Source organism: Anarhichas minor, unplaced genomic scaffold (assembly GCF_050575085.1).
Source record: "Anarhichas minor isolate MPS153535 unplaced genomic scaffold, ASM5057508v1 ptg000045l, whole genome shotgun sequence".
In the NCBI taxonomy this organism is placed as follows: domain Eukaryota; kingdom Metazoa; phylum Chordata; class Actinopteri; order Perciformes; family Anarhichadidae; genus Anarhichas; species Anarhichas minor.
In genome coordinates this window covers 6,550,001-6,575,478 of record NW_027466491.1, presented here as the reverse complement: position 1 = coordinate 6,575,478, position 25,478 = coordinate 6,550,001, and the positions used below count along the sequence as shown (strand labels likewise).

Here is a 25,478-nt window from a genome sequence, read left to right as displayed (position 1 = left end):
GTGACCAAATCATTAAGTCATACTCAAAGTCCGCAGTGCCTTTGTTTGCAGCATTAATGGGAGACTCATGCACACGCGCTCACATGCTCACATGCTCTGTCTTTGTTACACACAATCACATTTGAAGCCATTTCCATTTTATATCTGTGCCAGTTCAGCATTAACGCTTCATGAAATAAACCTGCTATTAGTGGCCAGTGATATTCTCCATTATTATTATGACTGCCCATATATAATTATAATCATTGCTGAACAGAAACAAGTGTGCGCATAACATTTTTCCCCCAAAAAATGTTGCATGAAGCCGAAAAGCAACATCACGGTCTGTAGATTTCCTCTCCTCTTACATACATGACAGGATTATTCACGTTCAGGTTGAATGTGCCTTGCATATATTCATCTGTGAGAGTTTATTTAGGGTGGTTGTATCCTATACATGCACAGTTTCTATTATTCTGTCCTCCTCATGTATGTTCAGGTTACTACAGAGCTGGAGCAACACCTCCCTGACATAGTCGTGGGTTCACAGTCGTGCGCCTTAAGACGTTGCTATTCTTTGTCGTAAAACGTCCTCTCCGAACTGTTCCGCCCTCAGAGATGTCGCTCTAATTAACACCATAGTTTCATTATTGAGTGGGACAGTTTTGATCACACATTCTGTGTGCTTGTATCATTTATTTTTCACCTCAGGCAATTGTGCTAACAAGACAGGTTACGATTGGAAGGCTTTGTTTTTGGTGTGTGTGTGTGTGTGTGAGATTTGACTTGGCTAATTTTTTGATTCATGAACTCGTATTTGTTAAACTAATGACGTTCCTACAGCCTCAGCTGTACTTTCTATTTAGGGCTAATTGGTTAATGCTAACGAGCTAAACTACGACGTTGAGCATGATAAATATTGTAATGGTAGCATTGTCATTGTGAGCATGTTGGCACGCCGATGGTAACATTTACCTCTAAGAACTGCTGCACAGCCTCACACAGCCGCTAACCTGGCTGCAGGTGATGGTGAGTCATGTGTGGAAGCTCTGAACACAAAAGAGGCTCACAGAGACGCACAGACAAAGTTCAAAATAACAGAACAGAGAGTAGCAGAATTCAGTCAGATGCAGAGAGACACTCATCCTGCGGTTGATCACATTCAGCAGCACTGACGAGGAGAATAAAGGACCCGATCGGAGAGAATAAAGTGAAGCGATACGACTGCTACAGACACACGCACATGCATCCCAGACACACGCAACCACACACACACTCAGTTAATCAGTGGCGACCTCGAATCCAATTTAACTCTCACCGTCCCTCCATGCCTCATACACACACACACATGCACTCACACAACACTCATTTAATTTCGTTGACGCAAGCGAGAGACTTCCGTCACTCCTGACTTCAGGAGAATTGAATAATGGGCTACTGACGTACTCGAATCGGAGATGAAAGTGTGAAGTCAGTATCTACAGACTGGCCCCTCAGAGCCTGAAGGCTGGTTTCATACATACAGGCTATCAGACATGAAATAACACCCTCAGCAAGGAGTCCCATCTCTCTCTCTCTCTCTGCCTCCCACATGGGGGAGGCGGGGGAGTTAAGACTGACCTGGTTGCACCTGTTAGTGTAACATTAGCTCTGGTTTTACAGACCTGATACCAGGTTTCAGCATCGAGTGAAGTGAAGAATAGATGAAGCCAGGGAAAGCTTTCACTAGGACCGTTAAGGGTTAAACGTCATATCTTTGGTATTTTTTGAAACTCCCTTCCCCGAGTGCTACTTAGGAGTTTTATGCTCTTAGCTGATGATTGTGACCTTTTTAACAGCACTTGAAGGCAGCACTTCTACGGGTCTCGCATGTAATAATTTCCTGTTGCCTTAAAATGTTCTTAAATCAACGATCCAGACTTAAAAGGACTTCCTGTGACGGTGAATCCATGAAGCGGCGGCCCTGTGCCGTCTTGATGTGGGGTTTGTAAGCTTAGCCCAGCAATCAGGGAGTCTGATAGTGGCTCAGGGAGCTGATAGTGATTTATCCAGGGCGCTCAGGAAATAGGCTTCAGTCTTAAATCTCTGGGATGACTGACAGCTCAGATATTACTCTGTAGTTTTTAATAACAGTCTCAGAGACGGAGGAACACGGCGCTATCAGATGTTTGGATCATCTCCCAGCCCTCCCATGCTACCACACACACAGAGGAAAACATCCCAGTGTATGAGAGATGGTGTGTGTGTGTGTGTGTGTGTAGTATTTATAGTGTCCGTGTGTCTGCCTGCGTTCACAGGTTAACAGTTCATTTTAGTCATTTATCACAGAAATGAGGGAAACGATGGAGGCAAGGCAAGTTTATCTAAAGCACCGTTCAAGAACAAGGCAATTCTAAAGTGCTTTACCTAAGACAGGAAGTCATTAAGAAAATATATACAAGGACATTTGGCAATTTAAAAAGACACAAGTAAGATTTTAAAAGTGTAAAAAGTGTGAAATAGCTGAAATAGAATACGACAAATCAACAGTAGATTAGAAATAACAGTGCAGCTGCAGTGCAGGGCGAGATATGAATAGTCCTAACTTTAACTTAATAAAATGCAGTGGCAAACAGATTCAGGCTTTGATTTAAAAGAACTGAGAGTTGGAGCAGATCTCAAGATTTCTGTGAGTTTGCCGTATTAAAAATGTATTTTGGAGCGGCAGTAGTAGAATGAATTTTTGGAAACACAGGAAACCACTGTGAAGATCTGAGAGCTGAGCGATTTAATCCATTCTTCTGGTCTTAGCGAGGACTCCCGCAGCAGCCTTCTGAGTCAGCGTCAGCGGTCTGAACAACTTCGTTTTAGAGAGACCTGTGAAGGCAGCGTTACGGTAGCTGAGCCTACTGAAGATAAACACACGGATAACTTCCCTAAATCCTGCTGAGACAGAAGTTTTCCAGATTAGGCAAACTTTTGGTGACCTTGCTGGCTGTGACTCTTCATGGCGTCTTCGTTATCAGCAAGGTTGGTGTTACAGAATGTGCTTGTTTGGGACGGAGTTGGATCACGTGGCAGTGACTGGGGGGGGGGGGGGGCTTTTGCATTCTATCAGTGAATTCCAAAAAAGGGCGAGGCAGGAGAGACAGGAAAGTGAAGGGCGGAGGGATTAGGAGACCGAGGCCATGATGTTTTGTCTTTGTGTCGCCGACGCTGAGATGTGTGTTGTGGTGAATCAAAAAAACAGACATTAGTGCAAGTCTCAAAGACAGACCTCTTGATCCTCTTGCTGGGGATGCAGGTAGTATTTTACCCACTGGCAACTTTCTTTCTTTTTTTATGAAGATAAGGAACATTTCAAACACTGAACACTTTCCAAAAAGGCAGCAGGTCACAATAGCCTTTAAAACTGAAAAACATCTCGAAAAAATACAAAATAAAACATTGTTAGGAGGATTGTTTCAGTTAGTTCCACCTTAGCTATATTGAAACATTCAAAGCACCCAAACATTTGTCATCCCATTGATCGGTGCTGTGGAGGAGCAACGCAGACTCAAAGACGAGGATGATGCAGAGCTCTCTCTGCTGTGTGCTGTCGGAGCTGACCAGACATGCAGGCGTGTCTCTTTCAGCTCCCATGTTTCGTTTGTGTCTCGCCATAGTATGACTGACTCTCACACCGATCTGTTGTGCTAGCCTCGGCATATGTTAAGCATATGTCGCTTAACGCCGTACGGCTAAGAAATGGGTGGGGGCGGAACTTACGCTTAAGATACTTTGGTTCCACGTTACGTGTATCTATCTATACAGTGTGTATTCTGCGTGCACCGAACCGCGACGGTCTGGTATGAATACATGAACCGTTGCAGCCTCATCAGTCAGTATGAAAATCAATAATGAATGAGGTTTTTTGTATTAGATGTAATTTGTGGACTGTTGTGCTGCTGTGTGGACTGAATGGCTTAGCTACAACATATCAAGCATTGCTCCAGTCTCCCCAGTGTCTTTTCCCTCCCATTTTGACATATAACCTCCAGCTCTGTATCGCCACTCTTTAATCCCCCCCCCCCCCCCTCATTCACTCCTTCACTGTGTCACTCTCTTATTTCTCCAGCCACTTTCCCGAGCTCTCATTCACTTCTGTCTCTCTTTCTGTCATTCACGGTTAAATGCTCCCCGTCCGCCTCCTCACTTTCCCTCAGCCTCGCTGCAAGCCTCGCCTCCCGTAACTAATTTAATCCCCCCCCCCCCCCCCCACCCTGAACGCTGGACAAGAAACCGGTGGTGTTGACCATTGCGGCAAACATTTATTAACAGGCAATTAAACACATCTTGCATCTCCCATCTGCAGTGTGTGAGAAAGGAAGTGAGCCGAAAATGGATGGGAGAATGGATTCAACCCTCTATCAAGGATATACATATACATATATATAAACATATATATATGTTTGTATTTTGTTTTCGCCCTCCGCTCAATTCATCGGGTTCTGGATTTTAATTTTATATGAAGGGCTTCATTTAGAATTCAATGTCAATTTAGATACCACTCTGAAATGAAATCTTGCTTCTGTTAAGTGATTGCTAGCTTGCAGGGGAAGTGGAGGTCATTATTTTGGAGGAGCTTTTACTTTACAGGCCAATATGAGCTGGTTAAAGACCAGAGCGTTGACTCAATGCAACATAGCAAACTAATTCTAAGCAGTTTTGTAAGCATGAAGTGTGTTCACACAAAAGTGACAAATTTAAGTATATTAAAGATAGTCAGCATATGCACCAAAAAACGCTGACACTGGTGTCTTGCGATGTACAGAGGAAATGGAGGAGCTTAATTAGCAGTGGTATTCCAAAGTCCTAGTTTGTCTTGCTTTTTGTTGATGCACGTATACACCTCTTTCATGCGGGTCTGCCATAATGTATACCACAGGTGTAACTAATAATGTTAACTGTGAATGTCCCAGTCTTTTGATACAGCCTAACTCTCATGGCTTACAGTCCCTGAATGTAACAAAGCTCTCTTCAGTGTTATTGGTGACACCTGTGTTTTTCCTGCTATGACAAGATGAAGTATCTGCTGTGAAAATTGATTATGACGTCATTCCCTGTTCCTACAAATCAGTAAAGTACATTGATTTGTTCTTCATAACTGCAAAAACAGCATTTCCACGTCCACTGCTACGCTGACGACACCCAGCTCTACATCTCCACCAAATGCATCACCCCATACAGCAAGGATTCCAGTTCAAGAGTCTCCTCATCACATACAAAGCCCTTCACAACCTAGCCCCTTCATACCTTTCTGACCTCCTGCACCAACACGCTCCCAACCTCAGATCCCCCCCGACGCCAACCTCCTTACCCCCCCTACTCTGTCCAAGCATCGGACCTGGGGGGACAGGGCCTTCTCCATTGCTGCCCTCTCCCTCTGGAACTCCCTCCCCCAGCACCTCAGACAAAGCACAAATGTATTTTTCTAAAAATGCTAATAGTAATACATTTATTTCAGTTTGGAAATGCACAGAAGAGAGCTGCTACATGAGCTTTGACTCGACTCCGTAGTACATACTAACATTTTAGATGATGAGAATTCCCATGCCCTCTAGAATGACACATTCAAGCATTTTCTGATCATCATTTGTCTGTGCCTTCCAAAAATAAATCTGTTTAATGACGTGACACGGCGATGGTTAAGGCACATTAAAAAAAAAACACTTGCTCCAGTGATAATTACTACAACCACTAGAGGGCGGTATCACTTGAACGTAAACAAATTGTTGTGGGACACTAATGAATCGTCTGACTCAAATTTTCCTAGTATGTTTTTCCAATTAATATACATTATTGCATAACAGAAAGTTAAATCACCACTGTCACAAAAAGTAGCACTCAGAGACAGGAAAGTGTACTTTCACAGATTTAATACGTATTTTTGTTATTTCTAGTGCTTTATTTGAAAAAACAACCTTTTTCATAACTAATTCATGATCAGATGTTCCTGCAGCTGTCTTATGATCTGCAGTTAACGCATCCATTGTGTTGTAGCTGTGAGCAACTCATCCATATCCTCTATGTGCGACAATACTGTGTCCATCAACAGTCCACTCAAAAATCACGCTGATCTAGTATGCGTACTTACTGTACTCACTTTTCCAGTGTTGATACACTACCTACTTGCTAAACCTAGTTAGTATGTAGTGTGGAAGTGGGACACAGCCACTGTATGCATCTTAAACCGCTGGACTCCCCAGGAGAGATGAATTTCAAGTGTTTTTTCTCCATAAATAGATGTAGATGAGATACATTGAATAAAAGCTCAATTTCAGATCTTTATCTCTCCCACTCACGTTCTTCTTCTCTGCCTGTGCTCCACTAGCTGGGTGGTGGGTGGATATACACAGCTGAAGGTTTTACCTCTTACAGTTCATCAAGATAAGGAAGTGATGACGCCACGCACCATTGCATCAGTCAATCGATAATATATGAGTTGTTAAATCATTTACTTATGATTTATGATCCTTCACTTGTTGCGGGTTAATTCTCTAAACACGTGCATTACCGTGGTTGTTTGTGTTGAGATGAACATCTGAATACCGATCAGGTCCCGGGCTGAGCCGCTGCGTGCCGCAACTTGCCCGTGTGTTTACGTGTGCGTTTGCATACTAGTTTGGCAATAAAAAAAATGCAGGTATGCAGAGTGATTCAGCCGCTGGTTCTCCATCGGATTCTTATACGTTTGCTGCATTTCAGCAGAAGCAGTGTGAGGAGTGCGACGAGTGTGTACAGCACATACAGTATGAAAGTCTGTTAGTTTGAGCTGCACTTGCTTTGGATGCCAAGGTAAGAGACACACGCACACACACACACACACACACACACACACATGGACACACAAGACAATTGATTGTTTGCAGGGAAAGAAGAAGAGAAGCGAGCCATGTTTGCCGTGTTTTCCTTCCTATAGTTCGTCAATATTCTCATCAGCTCGGCTGATGTTATTTCTCTATCTACACCTTCCGAAAGCCTTCATGTAACTTTCCTCAAACCAGTACTTTTGCACTTACAGATGTATCAGCTCCGCCTCTCATATTTCTCTCTGTCTAGACAAACAAAACAAAAACACCTGCTGATTTGATTGCTGTGTTTGTCAGCCGCACACTTTCCCCTCGCTCTCCTGAAGGCCGAAAAAACACTCAGCCACCCGAAAAAAAAAAGAAGAGAAAAAGTGGGAGAGATGCCGGTGCTGGGGGCTCTCTGTTACCATAGCAACCAACAGGCTCACCTGTTGCCAACGGTTGTCATCTTAAAAAAGCATATAAGAGGAGAAGCATAGAGAGAGCGATGACGGATCCTCGACAGGGCTGCTGAGAGAATCACATACAGGAAGAATTAAAAGTATAGCGAAAAATATGTTTTCACTTTTTGATGCCTTCATGGTGAAGTCGAAGTGTAGGAATTGTTTGTGTCGTTGATTATCTCAAAAATGCTCTTTGTGTAATTAATCTGACCTTCAAAGGTAAAAGGCATAAAAAGGGCGGCGCTGTGCTGAAGACAGAGGTCGACTCTCTGTGCATTAATGCTGATCTGTTAGACACTTAGTCCCCTTTTTTGCTGGAAAATGCTGAAGATTAGTCAGAGCTAAAAAGCTTTCAGCTTTTTGTAGGAAATGATGATGATTTCAGTCGATGTAGTGCTAGATGATGAGTCATTACCGGAGGACTGTTAATGGGTGGTTCGTACCTTGCACGGACCTGGTACCTGGTAATGGAACCAGCACATTCCAAAAGATATCAAATTGCTGTCCAATCCAGGGCTGTTATTGTCTCTCACTTTTATTCTCTCTTTGCATTAGAGTAATATTTTTTATTCTCGACTCGTATTATGTAATTGCTTCATATGGAAATGTGTCTGGATGTGCCGAGGACAGTCATGAAGTGCTCGCTAAAACTGGCTGACAGCAGAGACTCTGTGTTGGTGTGTGTATGTGTGTGTGTGTGTGTTTGATGCTTATCAGTGGTGAGACTGTTTACATGGCCTGGTACACAACCTTAACACACAGTGACAGGGAACAGATAAAAGGAGATTTGAACTCGACACACACAGAGTTTTCATTTCAGCTATTTATAGAGTGCAATTAAAGTGACGAGGCAAAATATTATGTTGTAATATAGTTTAATAAGCTGATGACTGGAAAACAATCAGATCCTGAGAAGCCTCTTGCTTCTTCTTTCAGACTTGTGTTTGTGTTTAGGCAGATAAGGGAGATGTCATCATTTTACCTGCTGACAGATTACCATGCATGATATCGAAGACATTACCAGCTGTTCTGCCTGATCTAGCCAATTGCTAACCATTACATTACTGCTTTAAATGAGTGATTTGTCATCACCAACAACCCCTTTCACATTATACAGTCATTTCACCTATTAGTAATATAAAAATAATGATGGGATCAGCCATCTTTGCTACCTTTCCTTAATTCATTCTGTATGATTTCTTCCACCTGCCTTTCTTAAACCTCTACTTATGATTGTAACTCCATACATTTGCTATTTAGTTTTCGACACAGTGAGTAAGAGACTATTTTTCAAACTATAAATAAATAGGAGCAGGGCTGTTTACCTCAGGAGCAGACTTATAACCTGAACCTCGTTGGAACACAGTGTTATCGCTGTGCTACCGTCTCGTTAGAGTTGGAGATTTATCGTTGTGAGTTTGAACGCGGCGGCTCTGCTCCGGCGAAGTCTAATAAATAATCATGATGGACTAGGACCTCTTATTTTGCATTTTGCATCACGAGAAATACATCATTTAAACATGCAAGACGATTGCTGTGACCTCAGGTGTGACTTGTTTGCAGATGTGAACATGAGCATGCACAAACCAACAGGCGAGTAGCCAAGCAGACGAAAACAGAAGCACGCGCTCAGACGTGCGTCTACAATTACACACACACTTATTTACAGAGAATCAAAAGAAGCTTTCAGCGGCGTCTCTTTCACCCCACCGCTCACAGATGGTGAGTGGGCCTCTGAAAGCATCCCCTCAAAATGTACCAACGTCTGCCCCGATGAGTTCATGCATTCATGCACAAGTTCAGACACCCAAACACACAGTTTTGCACCCAGACAAGCGAAGGAGCAGAGGTGTAAAATCTAAGTTCTTGTATTTTTCCTCGGAGGAACAAACAGCTTTTCAACAGGGAAGCAGAAGATGTAGTACCTCCTTCTTATCTTCCTTTTTGCAGCTTTGGTTGTTTGGCATTATTATTTTTCTTTATTTTTTGCCCCATTGCTTTCCTCTCTCTGCTCCATAGTGTGCAAAGCATTTTACTCTACATTTAAATATTATCATGTGCTTTATTTGTGCAGTGAGAGTAAATGTTTGATCTCTGTCTTGTTTTTTCTCGTAGAGTAAATCCATTGGTGTGTATCGTTGTTGTAACAGGCCCATTTTATGCAAATCTCTATAATTGTTATCCTAATCAGTCTATGTTTGTGTGTGTGTGTGTGCGTGTCCTCCATGCAGACGACGGGCCGTACCAGCGAGACCCGCCTCCTCCTCTCTGCTCTTCCTCCACATCCAGCGCTCTGTTGGAGGAGCGCAGGAAGAGCCACATCCCAGAGGAGTTTGCAGGCCTCCTTCATGGATCTTCCCCGGCGTGTGAAACGCCCGATACACCGTTCCATCTTTACAGCCCCAAACCCCGAAAATATGCCTCCACAGACGTCCAGAGCAGCCTGGTGCAGAACCCGGAGCTCAGCATCGTGATCGGAGGCGGACCCACTCAGATCTTCACCAAGACTGGGAGCGATTCGTCGCCTCAGGGGGACGCAAACCCCTCCCAGAAGCCACAGGTGGTGTACCGGACTATCTTCCACACTAGGGTCAACCAGGACCAGGCCCGACCCAGGAACTGCGAGCAGGTGGATCCACCTTGTGGCTGGTCTGCGCTGGGCCACCCCCCCTCCTACTCCTCTGGTCAAAACGGCGAAGTTCCAGAGTTACGGGGGAACCAGACAGGAGGTGTGCCCAAGGGCAGTTCAGTCGGTGCTGGCTACGAGGAGAGGGCCTGCACCCTGGGGAGGATGAGGTCCATGCCCCGCAGTGTGTTGGACCTGCAGCTGTCCAAGTCTCTGTCCAAGTCTGATTCCAACCTGGTAGCTGTATCTCCTATACAGGTAAGTTGTTGCTAATATAGTTCTATGTGCAATCCAAGTTTTGACCCTGATTTATGACATAAAGCATTTACAGTGTGTTGCATTATGAAGGTGAGTTAAATCTTTAACACTGTCTCTTTTTTCTCTCTGATGTTCCGCCTCTCTGAGACATCCATGTAAGAGGCCAAGGATAACATAAAAGTCTCTTTTATCAAAAGTTATAAAAAAGTTTCTCTTTTTTGTAAAAGTTTAGGTCAGCACCGGGATCTCAGTTAGCAACGAGTGCCAATGCATTTATTGTAAATATTCAGTTGTATGAATTATGCAGCCGTGGGGATAGTTAGCATCTTGCTGTATCATGCAGACTGACTTCAGAAACCAGTGCAACCAATTAGACAACTCACTAATCTGGGCCACAGTGCTCCGTGCTGTGCAGCACATTTCACGAGACTTCTTTTTTTAATTCATTGCAAATAAATCATAAGCTAAATACATAGTCTGTTTGATGAAAAATGCTCCATTGTAGATGAAACTTTAATGAGCACTGAAAGAACTTGGTTTATGGTTGTCCAAAATGTTAAGGTTAAAATATTGGACAAGCTTTGCATGTCATTGTTTGTTTGATTATGGTTGGAAAACTAAATTTGATGGTTTTGGCCGGGTCTAGGAGGAGCATGGCTGGGGGTCTGGATCTCGTGGCCAGGGGCCTGGAAGTCCCAGCCCAGGAGAGGGTTCCAGCCCGGCGGGAAGACTGGAGAGAACGCCCTCCTTCACTGCTGAGTGGGAAGAGGTAGGAATGGGGTATTAAACTGGTGCTTCGGATCAATTGAGATGGAGGGAAAGTGGTCAGATTTACAGAAAACTAGAGGGGAACGTGTCTTCTTTTTATCACTTCGGTTAATCAGACACTGCATATCTGTAGTCAAATGTAAGCATCTCTGCAGGGGGCGGTCGACACCTCTGTGCACTCAGATCTTCAGATTTTATTCCCTTTTAAAATCCACTCGGCTACTATACTGCAGAAGGAGTCCCAGTGCTGGTTTAACATGCTCCCACATTGATTTCCCTCTGTAACCAGCACTGGAGCTGCAAGACAGACCAGATCTTAGAGAGAGAGAGCGGTTTCTGTTTTAGAGGTCGAGGGTGCTGTGTGTTTTGGTCTCGGTGTGTTTGTGCCTGGGGCCCCTTCGGTACCAAAGGGCCTCTGACCCAGATGTAGTCCATTAGCTGGACGCCACTGTTGGACTTGCCTCTTCATAAACACTTTGGGTTGCAGACACATTAGCTTCTGCTCACTGGCCATCATTCACACCACAGACAACACACACTTTTGCAAACTGATGCGTGTGCATGTTTACACCCTGAGAATAAAGAATCTCATACCATTTTATTTTCTAATCATAAGAATGACTTTATTAGTCTATTTTTAAAATAACGCTTAATGCATGCGAGTGAAAGTACATTTGTGCGTGCCTGTCCACATTTGCATGTTCATGTTCATTAGTTCCTCAACAAAGCTCATAACTTGCTGATGGTGATGAATTACCATATGGAATTTCCCGTAATCCTCGGCAATTAGGGTGACCTTTCCTGTTTAATTGCGTGGTGCCGGATACGAGATAAGATGGCTTTAGGGAAATTGTGGAGCGATGAATGGGGATTTCACTGGCAAAAATAACAAAGTTGCTCTATTTGTAGCACACGTTCAGGAAAGAGTTGCTGTATTAGCAGAAGAGTCATGAGGGATGTCCCAGAACAGTCAATGGTCTGAAGATAGCCATAATCATTAGTGACTTAGGCGAGGTGGTTCCTGTATGTTACATATGTGTGCTTTCATCTGGCTTTACCTTGAAAATTGCTGATTGTTTGTGGTTATTTGGATGGTAATTAACAGCCTGCAGCAAAATCCGTACAATGTGTTTATTGGATACTAACTTACTTCGAGTCATTTGTTTATATAAACTTCTTGAGAAATGCAGCTTTAAGATATCTTTTCGTCATCAACATACCGTGACAGTTTAGCCTCTAGGTTCCATATTACAGGTACATTAGTGAGCAGTTATGCAGAAATTGCTTCCTGTTTATCCAGCTATTAACAAAAGGCCACCGTCATGGTCCGCTAGCTTGTAAACACGGTTTGCATCCATCAGACCCGGCCTTTTAAACAGCGGTCTCGGGCGCATTTCGCAGCAATGCTGGTTTTCTCTGACCTGTGGTGAGCCAGCGGTCCTGACAGGTGGACGGATGTGCAGGTCCCATAGTTCAGTGATTAGCAGCAGGTCCGGGGTCTGTGATGACCGGTCGACAGCCAGACACTAATGAAGCCACTGAAGCTCCCTCCATCTGTCTTCCTCTTCCTTCATCTCTGCTCATGTCTTTAAGTTTCCTGCTAACACGTCTTTTCCCCCTCTGCTTCTCCGTGCTTTTTTAGTTCACAGGGGGAATGACTGACATCCAGCGAGCTGGCAGGCGTAATGATCATGTTATGTGACACTTGAATCCAGAAATAGGGGTTAGCCTTATTACTGGAAAATGGCTTTCCCTTGAACATGCTCTCTAACTCTGGTTCTGTCTCTCTCTCCCTCTCGTTTGTTCAGATCGACAAGATTATGAGCTCTATTGGTGCAGGAATAGGCAGTGGATTGGACATCAAGGAGGACACCTCAGGTAAAATACACACAAGCATATATGTATGATTATGTCAGTAGATCTGGCTTGGGGGACAATTCCGGTTTATTACTACTTAGGTCTTATTTTAGTATATTTTGGCCATCGCTGCGTGATAACACCGCACTCACCAAAGTAATTGCTGTGATCTGGGGACACTGCAATGTTTTTACAATGATGTCCAACGCGGCAATAAACAGAAGCAGTCGGATTATCCGATAGCAACCAACTGCTTCCCCTCAAGGGATTAAAATATAATTTCTGGGATAGAAGCAGAAAAGCATTGCAACACAAAATTCAATTTAAGAGAAAAAGATTCCGTTCCTCTACTCTTTGCCTTTTTTCGGTTAATTTATTACTAACCCACAGACATATGCAACTATTGACGATGGCTTGTAGGTAGAAATTGCTTCACTTTATTTCAAGTGGCTCACGAGCCTAAAAGGTTAGGAACCACTGTGCTGTGGAGCTCCAGACAGTCAACACAGGGGGCTGTGGGATGTGGAGGAGCGAAGTGGCACACACAGACTGCATTGACATCAGAAAGCAGAAACGGGAAAGGAAGGTAAACATCCTTGATGCTCATTGGTTGACAAGGAAGCCTGCGACCAGATCTTGTTGAGCTCATTGATTAATAACTGAGAGGTGGAGCCACAGAGAAATGACGACGGATAATTGTCTCCCTGCTTAACTTGCACTAAAAAGCTTTATTCATTATAACCAGAAGGAATGATGGTAAAAAACTACAAAAAATAAGACCTGAATTCAAATAAATCAGTGTTATCTTTTCAGTGAAATGAGTGTGTGGGTGAGTCTGCTTTTTGACTTTCCTGTGCGCATTAAATCCCAGTTCTTTGTTTCCACCTGCATACCTTGAATCCACGCTACTCATCTCTATTTACTGCGTTTATCCCCCTCTCCCCGTGGTAACTCCCCCATCCTCCACCTCCTGATCCCCTCGCCTCCTCCTCGCTCCCTCTCTCTCTCTTTTCATCTATGAATGCAAAGCCTCTGCTAACCATGGTTACCACAGGGAGAAATCCTGTTTGTGCCAATGCAAGACCCCCCCCCCACCACAACAATGCACACATAGCTACACCACAGCACACACACACAGACAAACACGCACATATAGATGCGGCGGCATAGACACTGAGCACGGTGTGTGTGTGTGTGTGTGTGTGTGTGTGTGTGTGTGAGAGTGGGAGGGAGACCGGCTTCTTGCAGACAAAGAAGCTGGAGCTGTTGTGATGGCTATTATCAGCAGAGCGAGCCAGATATATAGAGAGCGGCAGGGTGACGATCGACACCGTGAGAGGAGATAGAGACAGGAGGTAGACAGAGGAAAGTGAGCTAGAGAGCGAGAGAGAGAGGGAGAGAGAGGGAGGGAATTAAGGAGGAAAGCAGCGCTCAGAGAGAGGAGAGGCTGCAGAAGCATACAGATGAGAGTGGGAGTACTTGATAAAGAGAAATCTACAGCGCAGGCAGCTCTCGCTCTTTTTCTCTCTCTCTCTCTCTCTTTTACACACACTCAAACTCGCACACACACACACACACAAACAAACACACACACGCTCGAGGGAGCAGCCAAGCGAGCGCAACAGCTGAAAAAGAAAGCGGCTGCTGTGCCGTGCGCGACAAACACACAGTCAGCCTTCTTTTGCTTGCGGATCTGTACCTCCAATCTTATCCGACACCCATCTCTGGCAGGATTTAACCCCAGGACGGTAGCCGTTTTCTGGATACAACTTCAGCCTTCAAGCCCTTCGCATCCTCCCTCTGGCTGGATTCAGAGAAAGCAGCATCTGGACGCCTTCACCTACCCTTTACCCGCTTGCACCCTTGCATGCTGACCCTCTCCATCCTCACCATGCCTCTAGCCTAGCCTCCACTTCCTCCTTCTCCTCCTCCTACTTTCTCCACTCCCCCACCCCTCCCCTGCCTCCCTTTTATTCTCCTCCTCCTGCTGCCTTGCCAAAAGACTCATCAAAAAGCATGGCGGGCTCCTTCGACAGCCACATTGCCCGCCATAACATGATGTGGCAGTGCCAGCTGTCTCAGCCGGATTGTCGCTGCTACCGCGTGGACGGCTACTCCTTACTGAAGCGTTTGCCCCTCCACCCCCTCATAGGTCCCCGCTGCCCAATGCAGTCCGTGGGCCAGTGGCTTGACTCCATCGGTCTGGTCCAGTACGAGAACCACCTGCTGGCCAATGGATTTGACAACGTCCAGTTCATGGTGAGTGTTTGTTTTAAGGGGGGAAAAAAGGAAGTAGGAGAGATCTTGGAGCTGGGAGTTCAGGATGGGATATCTTCGTGCATCTGTCTTTCCTTCTGGTTATTTTTTTGTCTTCGCTTTAAATGTAATCTTGTCTCTCTGTTTGTCCCACCTCCCTCAAAGCTCTCTCTGCTCCCTTAGATGCAGATCATCTTCTCTCATCGTTTTCTTTACAGTGATTAGCGTTTCTCCTTCTCTTTCATTTATTGGATTTCCTCCTCTTTGTATCACCTTCTCTCTCATTCTCCCTTTCCCATCATCGCTGCCTCTCCCCACTGATGCCATGTGAGGTCCTCCTACGCACAGAAATCCTATCTCCAGCATCGAGCTACAGGCATTACATGCTCATACTACACTAAAGATGCATGCCAAAAAACATGCTTGTTTCATGGGTTTTGCAGACAATTGTATATAAACGCACATAGAAACCCAACCACTTGAAAACTGTGGATGAAGATGCAACCTGAGCGTCTGTTTTTAATCCGATGGTCCCTTCATCTACAGTGACGTAGGAAGAGAAACTCGCTGGGTCATTTCGCATTTCCAAAACTCCTTTGATGTTTCTCGTGTGTGTGTGTGTGTGTGCGTTAGTAAGACTTATATGCACAGGAAGAGAGGGTAAGTGAACAGAGAAGTAGGAAATGAGGAGAAAGTGGAAAAACGAAGAGAAGCGATGAAGTCAAATTGAGAGAAACTGCAGCAGTTGCACAGAGAGATGGGTGACATAGCAGAGGGAGGCTGACTGGAGGAGTTTGATTTGCAGACCAAAGAGAAGGAAATGTTTTGGTGTTTTAAACTCAAAGTGTTTTACCAACCAGCAGAGGAGAATGTGTTTTATTTTTGGTAAGTCTGCTCGTGGACTTCATGAGCCGAGTGTTCTTTTTCCCGACATGAGGTCAACGAGCGCTGTATGTAGGCATTTGTATTTATGCAAATGTGCATTCTGGTCCTCCACTCGGTGTGACCTGCATCTCTTTCCGTTAGTTACCGTGGCAACAGGATGAAGTCACAGAATCTCTCTGTTTCTTTCTTCACGTGTTTCTCCATCACACGGTCGGGCCATACTATACAAGCATTATGAAAAGCTAGGGTTGCTAATCTTGAGAACCCGACAAGAGTACGCTAGATTTTTTTTAACAGAAAATCCCAGCCCAGTGTTGCCAACTAGCTAGCAGCACCAGCTTCAAAAGTCGCTGAATCTGGCAAAAGAGTCGCCGAGTCGGCAACACTGACAGCCCGTCCCTTCAGGCCTCCCTACAAAGCCGCTACCTCCAAATTACCATAATGAACGTAAACAACGAACAAGGCTATTGTCAAGCTAGCAGCTTGTGGAATACTTGTGTGGCGCGTTACGAGAGCACAGGCAGGAGTTCATGCAGACAGACTGGAAAGTAGGCTAGGCTAGCCCCTCACTCCTCCTGCTTGTTAGTTTATATTAAAACATCTCATGTCTCTGCAGGGGCTTATTGTTTTTCCATATCAATCAGTCATGCTACTAACACAACAGCATACAAACCGTATCATTACCCTCTCCTCCCTCCGTGTTCCATCTTTTGTTCCTTATGTGAAGTTTTGACTGGCATGATGCTATGTTCAAAAAAAGATGTTGCCACAGCATATAGATACAAAAGTGATGATATTTAGAGCAAGCGGAGTGAAACCAGTAGTTACTGATCACATGAAATATAGGAAACAGAGTAGAGAAGTACAATACATCTTAAAATGCAATAGGGAAACATTCTCTATAGTACTATGATTATTTGTGCCAGAATTCATTTCGCTTTTGGCCGCTCAGGCGCAGCTCAACAAGCTCCAAGAACAATGAGATACTAACGCATTACTGTGTAATGGCAGACACGCGTAGCAGACATGAAGTGGCATTCGCATTTGTTAGGAGTGAATGAATATAAGTCCAATATTCACCTTCCTCTTCTTCTGTTTTGGTTTCTACCAATGCCTGAAGGAAATAGCTGGGTCTTCAGCTGCTACAAAAAAAACAATACCTTATACTCTGTCAGTGAGGGAACTCACAACAATCTCGTGTAAATTAAATTAAGTATTTGCAGAGATCATGTCTTCCTAATGTTGTCTGTCTCATATAAAATTAAAACACGTTTCGCCCCTCTTGTCTTAAAATGTGTCTCAATAGCTCAGTCATCTCCTCTGAAAGGCCTTTGGACACAATTAATATTGAAAAGAGCTGAGATGAAACAGCCTTACAAACATCATGGTGACTTCAAAGTCCCCTTTGTGACTGGGCCTCTCTCCCGGTCTTTCTCTGTTGAAAGTCTTTCTGGCGTCCCACTTGGAGTTTTTAACCTCTTTTTTGTTGTTGTTTTTGATTAAACAGGAAGTCATTTAATATTTTCCGCCCTTGGGAAAACTCCGTGGCTACCAAGAATTGGTATTAATGCAGTTGAGGCGCGGGCTAAAGGGATTACATTGGTATTTGCAGCGCTCCTTTTTATCGTGAGCTGTGGATTCTTCGAGGTTTGATTTGGGTCAAATTCATTTCAGCGCCACTCATTTTGGGCAATCAAATTAACTAAAAGATTCAAACTGTTTTTCATTTTCAGGGCCAGTTCATGTGCAGAACTGATTGGTTTGCAAATGAATTTGACCTCGTTTGTGATCTGTATCAGTGTATGGCGGTGAAAAGCCACCATGTACTGGAATGTATGTACGAACACACGCACATAAACAGTCTGCCATTACCATTCACCACTAATTGGGGTCATTAGAGTGGGCGTGTCTGCTCACCTTAACCAGCTAGCAGAGGACAAAAGCTGCTAGACTGATGGAGTGGCTGTTATGGAGACGTCGTTCGATATGAAGGACACGGGATGGAGACTAATCTCGCCCTTTTCACATGACTGTACATGAATGTATATACGTGAGAGAGAGAGAGGGTGGGGGGAGCAGTAGACAGACACTGGAACTGAACAAAGGAAAGGCACGGCCCACATTAGCTTTCTCTCTAATGTCTGTGAAGAAACAAAGTGGCTCGTCTGCTGATGTCAGTTTGCCGGCTACACAGCTGATTTACTTCATTTTATTACATTAAATACTTTAACATAACATGGTGACAGCAGAGATAACATTACAAAACTATTCCATACACAAATTATTAAGTACAATAAGTAGAACAATGAGATTAAAAAGATTTTTGGGGAACTGTGTTCATAACTACAATTGAAGCATTTCATATAACATAGTTTGACCCATAAATAAAACTTGATTATTGCAAGAGTTATATTTCCTCATTATTCATTTGGAATCGTGCTTTGGGCCTGGTGAGCTTAAGCCCAATATTCACCCTATATTCACTCTATATTGGCTGTGTTTGGTCTCCACCAACTCTTATGTGAGTTATCCGGCTCTTTTAGCTGCTAAATGCCGTTTATTAGTTAGTTTTCTGCTGAAATCGGCAGCCCGCTGCGTCTGGAAACGATGCTGATGAGAACAGTGAGACTGAACCAAAACAGTGAAGGGATGACTAATTGTTATATCAGTTGGATTTTGATTATTAAACAGTTTTCATTGCAAGGTCTGGTATTGTGTGTTCCTCCAAATGCATGTTAATCAGAAAACGGGTTGCATGTGATAGAGAGCAGTGTCTCAAGATGTTCAGAGCCACCTGACTGTGGATGTTAGCCATCTTTATGAGCCGAGCTGGTATAGTAAAGAGCCTATTCACCTTGCTTAGTCCTCTGTCTGCAGTCACCCCGCGCCTGTTAACACTCATCATTACCATCAAACGTAAAGACGCTCCTTAGTAAACATGGCATGCTAGCGCTGAACCTTAGAAATGTGACCAGAATAGAAGTGGAAGGAAGAGAGAGATGGAGGTCGAAAGTGGAAATGATAAGATTAAGTACGGTTTGTTATCGCTCGCTTGAGAGATGGATACTAAAGAAAGTCTTGTGAGAGTCGCATAAACTGATGCTTTGTGGACTGTGGAGGCACCGAGACACACAAACAAATACAAAGAATTTACTATAAAAGCTCCTTTATTGGGATCACAATGAATCGAAAGAAAAGATAGAAGCCATTTGATAAAGACAAAGGAATTGCAAAGACGAACGGGGGCGCAGTGCTGGATAGACAGCAGCAGTGAGGAGATGGAGCATGATGTCATGCAGTGTGTACTAAAGAAACTGATGCCGATAAGAGCAACAGCGAGGCAAGTGAAATGAATGAATCAACAATGTTTGAAATGAAACATTGTCAATATCCATTTTTCATTCACAGGTGGCACCTTTCATCATCCTCATGAAGGAATGTATTCATCCTGGAGCTGCTACCAAGTTCACACATGAAATATAGATAAATGTAACACAAAGAAGTTTTGTAAAGAAACCAAAACGCATTTGAAATACGGACTAAAAGCGAAAGTGAGGAGAGAGGAGAGATGGTTTGAATAGCAAGTAAGAGAGAAGCAACATTACAATGAGAACAAAGGACAAGTCGTTTGATAGCATAGCAACGGAGGATGGCAAACGAACGAGAGAGGAAAGGCGAGGCACGAAAGGAAGAGAACGGAGAAAGAGCAAGAATACAGGAGGCCGAGCGTGATTTGTTGTACTCCACTAAGCCCGTTGGTGCAGATAATGGCCTTCACTACCATCGCTGAATATCAATCTTTGCTCCATCGTTAGTTTAGCCTCAACCTTCCTAACTGGTGCATGAATTTAAATTCCTGTGTTTGTGACCCACCGAGGCGATGTTTTTAAGTGCTGCGGTCGAAGTATCACAAGCCATTGGCAATTTTATCAACACAGCGGATGCTTAAACAGACAGAAATGGGAGCAGGGCAGGATATGTTTGGAGATAGAAAGAACAAATGTGAAGGAACTCTGTCTCTTTCTTTCAGGATCCCAGCAGGGAGCAATTATAGTCATGCCTTTGAATCCCCCCCATAGTCTGCTCTGCTGTGACTCTGTGAGTTATTACTCTGCCGTGGAGTTGTAGCACGGTAACTCCGACGTCGGCTTTGCTCTGGGCTCTATTAATCAGCCTGGGAGCTGATCTGTGAACTGCACTCCTCTCACAGAGGTCCGGGCGCACAGGTTGGTGAGGAGAGTGTGGAAGGAATAGGTTTAGCCACAGGATCGGCCCAATCAGCTGCTGCTGCCTGAGGTTTCATGGTGCCGGGACAGACTGGTGGAGCCTCGGAGACAGAGTTATACTAATGAGCCTGCAGCAACATAGTTCACTTTAAGGGGGTTTTACTGTCCAAAGGGTATTGACATTTTAAACTTCCTTTCATCAAGGTAACGTTTAGAAACACGCCAGGGGATTTAAGTCAGCAACAAAAGAAGAAGAAAAACTAATTTGGCAATAAAACGAGAGCATGGATTAACCATGTGTTTGTGTATACATCGGTGCTCATGGATTACAAATTAAGGTGAAAAATGGAAAACGGTAAGGCTTTAAATATGGACCTTTGACCTTCAGAATAAAAGAGGTGGGTGGGTTAGATAGATTTTGTTTTACCTTTATTTATCCAGGAAAATCCCTCTGATATTTTGAATCTGTTTTACAAGAGATGGTCCTTAAATGTCATTGAAGGTACTACAATAAGTCATTGAATCTTTCTACCCACTAAATACAAGCACTGATGGCACGGGCCCTGTTGCAATAAGAGAGCTGAAATCACCCACATAAGAGTCCTAATGTCCTGGTTGATCTGTTTGATTGTTAAGGGATATAATTGTGTGTGAGGATAAAGTGCAGGCTAGGCGAATGTTTTTCAGCTGTAAATCAAAGACTTCCGAGAGGATTTAAGACGGAAACCTTCTGATCGCAAGAATTTTAATTCCAGCACTTGTCTTCCATATTTATCATTTTAGTTGTTTGTCAGGTCTTGACACGTTTGTAGACTGGGCCAGTTCAAAGCCCTCCAGTTAGAATGTAAATGGCTGGTAATTAACTATGTGATAATCTATTTTATGCAGATCTGGAGTTTCAAAAGGAAAGGGATTTTTTTCTGGTGAAATGTTTCTCAGGATACTGCATTGAAAAACGAAATGAAGGGTATATCTTACGTAGAATTAAAATGTCACAGCATCGGAGCAAACTGTTCTTTTGGAGGGCACCGCGATCCCCAGAGTCGACTTCTGGGAGGAAGTAAAGTAAAAACAAAAAGCAGATATCTACTATCTACCTGTTTCCCTCCTTCATTGATCACTGTTATTAGTTTGCCAGGAAGGAGATGGATTGACCGGTGTAATCCTTCAATCCTACACCAAAGAGTGTGTGTGTGTGTGTGTGTGTGTGTGTGTGTGTGTGTGTGTGTGTGTGTGTGTGTGTGTGTCAAACTGCCTCCAGGCTGCTCTCACAGTCCCTCACCTCCTTCTCTATCTTGACCATCATTGTGGTGATTACCTTGCTTTGCTTCTCACTTCTGTCAGACTCTATATCTCTGGTGGTATTTCAGGCTGAGACGACGGATCTTCTCTGTGCGGCTTTTTCCTCTCGGCACCTTTCCTCTAATTATCTGTGTGCATGAAGACTCTCCTGCCGACCGTCTGGGGGGGGGGGGGGGGGGGGGGGGGCAGGCATGTGACTGATAGGCTTCTTAATGTTTCCCATTGGATTATTGAAGGTGAAACTGTGCGTGATTCCCACACAGGCTGCAGTGTGTGTGTCTGTGTGTATGTGGGTCTTAAAGACGAATATCCAACTTGTCGTCTAGTCTATTCTGTTGATCGTAGCTTTGCTTCAACATGTTCATTGCTTTCCTGTCTTTCCTCTGATATTTTACTCACAGATTGCTGTCAGATTGAAGCCTTATTGTTTGAACATAAATCTGTGCCAATATCCGCTTATTGCCATTGTAGTGGAGTGTATGTTTTTGCACTAAATCATAGAAACTCCTACAAAATGCTGTTTGGATTTAGTGGAGACTTTGGCACCATGAGTGTGAGTTTACTGATGTGGGAGTGTTAGAAATATTCACAAAAGCATCAGGAGGCACACGGACATCCGCAAGTGGTTTGAAGTGCTGAGTAACAATCTGCACAAAAAGACAAAATAATACCCACACTTTGCTTTCCCGATCCCATTTCTTTTTTATTTCTTCTTGACTGCTCTTCGACCACCTGAATAGAACCATTTGATGTCAAAATGTTGTTTTTTACTCATATTTTACACAAAATTGTCAAGTTTGACTTATGCATTTTCTCCTGTTACGGTCGAGTAGTAAACAGGTACCCTATGGACTGAATTGTCAAAACAAAATGCATCAGACGCACTGCAGACTTTTCAAATCAATCTGCATTTAAAGTGGATTACCATGTAATGATAATTGGAGTAAAAACGTGAAACAACCAGATGCTTACTCGATGTTCACTGTGATGGATTACAAACCTCAAGTGAGCTTTTCAGAGTCTGGGACTTGATTATCTAACAGTGTGGCAGTAAATGGAAAACAATGGCCGCCTAGAATGGAAGGGAGGACACATCTAAAACTGTACAGCGTGCATTCAAAAATGATCAGCAAAAATGCAAAGCACACTTGATTTGTAGTGAAGGAGATAAAACCTGCAAATGAGCCAAATGAACCGCTGATATTACAAACGTTTGCTACAGGAGAACACAACGAAAATAATTGAATTGGTAACTTCTGCGTGTTCTGTGTTAGGTTCTGCTGTTTTATTGTTGTTTTTTTTCCAGAGATCTGTCTGTAAAAGTCATCCTATGCGGAGCCGTGCTTTACTATTGCAGACACTGCTGCATTATTAGCTCCGGGCGGAACAAATCCTGCACAAATCCTAACCTTAGCTGTTGTTGTTTTTTTTTGCTCTGCAGGGCAGCAATGTGGTGGAAGACCAGGACCTGCTGGAGATCGGGATCCTCAACTCGGCCCACAGACAACGGCTCCTGCAGGCCATACGGCTGCTGCCCAGGGTCAGTACCGCAGCTACTCAAGCACTCCAACAAGTTTAAGACTGTAATGTTGACATGATACAAGTGTTAAGTGCTGACGTTCACATATAGCTGCAGACAATCTGCTTGTTTAGGATAAAAGGAAATGATGCAAAGTAACTGCTCACTCTTTGCTGAGTCTAAATCCACATCGTCCTGCATCTGTAAAATTCACGCACAGACAGAGAGAAAGTAAGATCAAAGGTGTGGAGCTGGAGTGAGAGCAGTAAAACGGAGTCTGCAGTGGAGTACAGACAGAAAAGAGATGAGCAGGTTTCACACAAACACCCGAAAAACTTTGATCTCCAGTCAGCACTTTCCTCTCCTCATCCCCCCTAAATCTTCCAAAACATTGTAAAAAAAAAAAATGAACCCTTTAACTTTTGCCTGCCGTCACACACGTAGACAAACGCACACTCGACTTAAGGTGGAGGACGTGGGATGTTGGTTTGAAGCACCACAAGCTCTCTGACTGTCAAAATGAAAGTGAATGAATAATGTGCTGCACTATTTTAAGGCACTAACCCCCTGCTGTTGGCGTCCTATTCTGCCCTTTCTCAAAAGTTCGACTTGTGTTTACTTGCGTGCTATAAATCATAAAGTTCTGCTCTATCTTGAAAAAAAAAAAAAACACTCTTTTAGAGCTCAGTAACATTTGCTTCTTTAACATAAAATACATCTTTAATGATCCCCGCGTAGAAATTTGGCTGCGGCAGCAGAATAAAGACGGAGAATGAATAAAGTGCAGTGCAGCAATAAAATATAGGGTAAACAGAATTCAAACAGCTGTCATGTTATATAAGACATATTTATTCAGGCTGTAATGTACTTTGCATTTGAACAGCACCCGCTGTTCTAAGCTGCAGAGCTCCAGGTCAAAGGTAGTCTACCATATGCCAAAACACCTCCAACGTTTCCTTCTCCTCACAGTGTCTCCTATATTCACGAGAACATGGCGGAAAACAAACTTGTGTCATAAAACCTCCCAAGCAGCGGGTGCACCGAGTTTTCCAGAAATATGCTCAGCGGTTCAGGATAAAGTCTTGTAAAAAAAAAAAACTGCAGAAAAAGTAATAAGATGTTAAATGATACAGAACTTAAAAAGATCACTTCTCTCTCCGCACTGCAGATCAGACCCGTCGGTTACGACGGCAACAACCCCACGTCGGTGGCAGAGTGGCTGGAGTCGTTGGAGCTCGGCGACTACACCAAGACTTTCCTCATCAACGGCTACACGTCCATGGAGCTGGTCAAGAAGATCTGGGAGATCGAGCTCATCAATGTAAGTCACGTTTTCACTTCCTACTTCTGCGTGCAGTCCTGAAAAATGCTCATTTTAAAGGACAAGGCTGGTGATTGTTTTCTTGTTGTCAAAAAAAAATCCCATAATAAGACCGACGTTTTGTCTGTGTATCCAAATCCTGAATAATCTTCTTACTCTGTGAGTCAATACCACATACTTAACTTATATAATACTCACCCGTGTATCACGTATGTATTAATCCACAGCTGAAAACTGTTTTACTACTCAGCCTTTAAAAAAAATACAACTATATAGTTGTAACCTGTCTTTAAAGGGGCACTCCATCAAATGTTTACACATGTAGATCAGTATACTTCAGCTTCTGTAGTCTGAGGAAACAACCCTGATGATGGTTTGGCAATATGCTGTTGGGTTGCATTATGGGAAATATAGGAAACCAGGTTTTACCCATACCAGGGACTAAAAGTCAGGATATCTCAGCATCTGCTGTTTCAGCTTTAACTGATGGGTTTCTTTGCGATAAAGGACAGCAGCGGCACAGCTGCAGCTTTGTGACAGAGTGGATTTGTTTCTCCCACTCAATAAATTGCACTAGAGACTCATACATCAGTAGATGCATACGCGTTGTCCTTTGGCGTTTTATCTGAAACAAGTCCGAAGTCGGTGTTAAAGTTCCCTCTGTGAGGAAAGATGCAGAGGCCGAACTGAGAGTGCCGAAAGTCCGTCAGGCATTTCTTCTCATTAGAGCCAGCAGATAGTTTGCAGCTGCTTTCCCTGGATTGAATTCTCTCCTGTAAATACCAGTAACGGTGGATGATCGCGAGGGTTGACATTTCAGCTATGTTGTCACAAGTAGTGCAGGTTTTTGATTCAATTTTGACCAAAATGAAATCTTCAGCAGAGATGGGGTTTTGGTGCAGCCTGATCTCATCAGAGAGATGTGCTCCTTTTGATGCTCCGAGTGTAACAAAATCATGCTGGATTGCAGAGGGCGCCCGCCTGGCTGATTGCAACGAGAGGTAGAGAAGAGGAGGGGTGTTTTTCCCTTCCCAGCGGAGGATAAAGTGATAAAGTGATGAGTGATCAGCTGGAGGAGGTGGAGAGGGAGTTATATAAGCATGTGGGATGCAAGATGTTTCGCAGCGCTGGGGATACCGCCCACATGCTGCTCTTGTGTGTGAGTGTCTGTACGGGTACGTGTTTCTGGATGCATATGTGAGATAGAG

The 25,478-nt window shown here is 43.8% G+C and overlaps 1 protein-coding gene across 5 annotated transcripts in view; it reads left to right on the top strand.

Annotated features, from left to right (window-relative positions):
* anks1b (ankyrin repeat and sterile alpha motif domain containing 1B) overlaps window positions 1–25,478 on the top strand; it is a 158,678-nt gene that overhangs the window by 100,812 nt on the left and 32,388 nt on the right. For all 5 annotated transcript variants that reach the window (XM_076111487.1, XM_076111488.1, XM_076111486.1 and 2 more), the window contains 6 exons: window positions 9,484–10,136; window positions 10,783–10,905; window positions 12,713–12,782; window positions 14,914–15,020; window positions 22,872–22,970; window positions 24,118–24,270. In XM_076111487.1, the coding sequence (XP_075967602.1) occupies window positions 9,484–10,136; window positions 10,783–10,905; window positions 12,713–12,782; window positions 14,914–15,020; window positions 22,872–22,970; window positions 24,118–24,270 (1,205 nt within the window). The remainder of the gene's footprint in view (window positions 1–9,483; window positions 10,137–10,782; window positions 10,906–12,712; window positions 12,783–14,913; window positions 15,021–22,871; window positions 22,971–24,117; window positions 24,271–25,478) is intronic.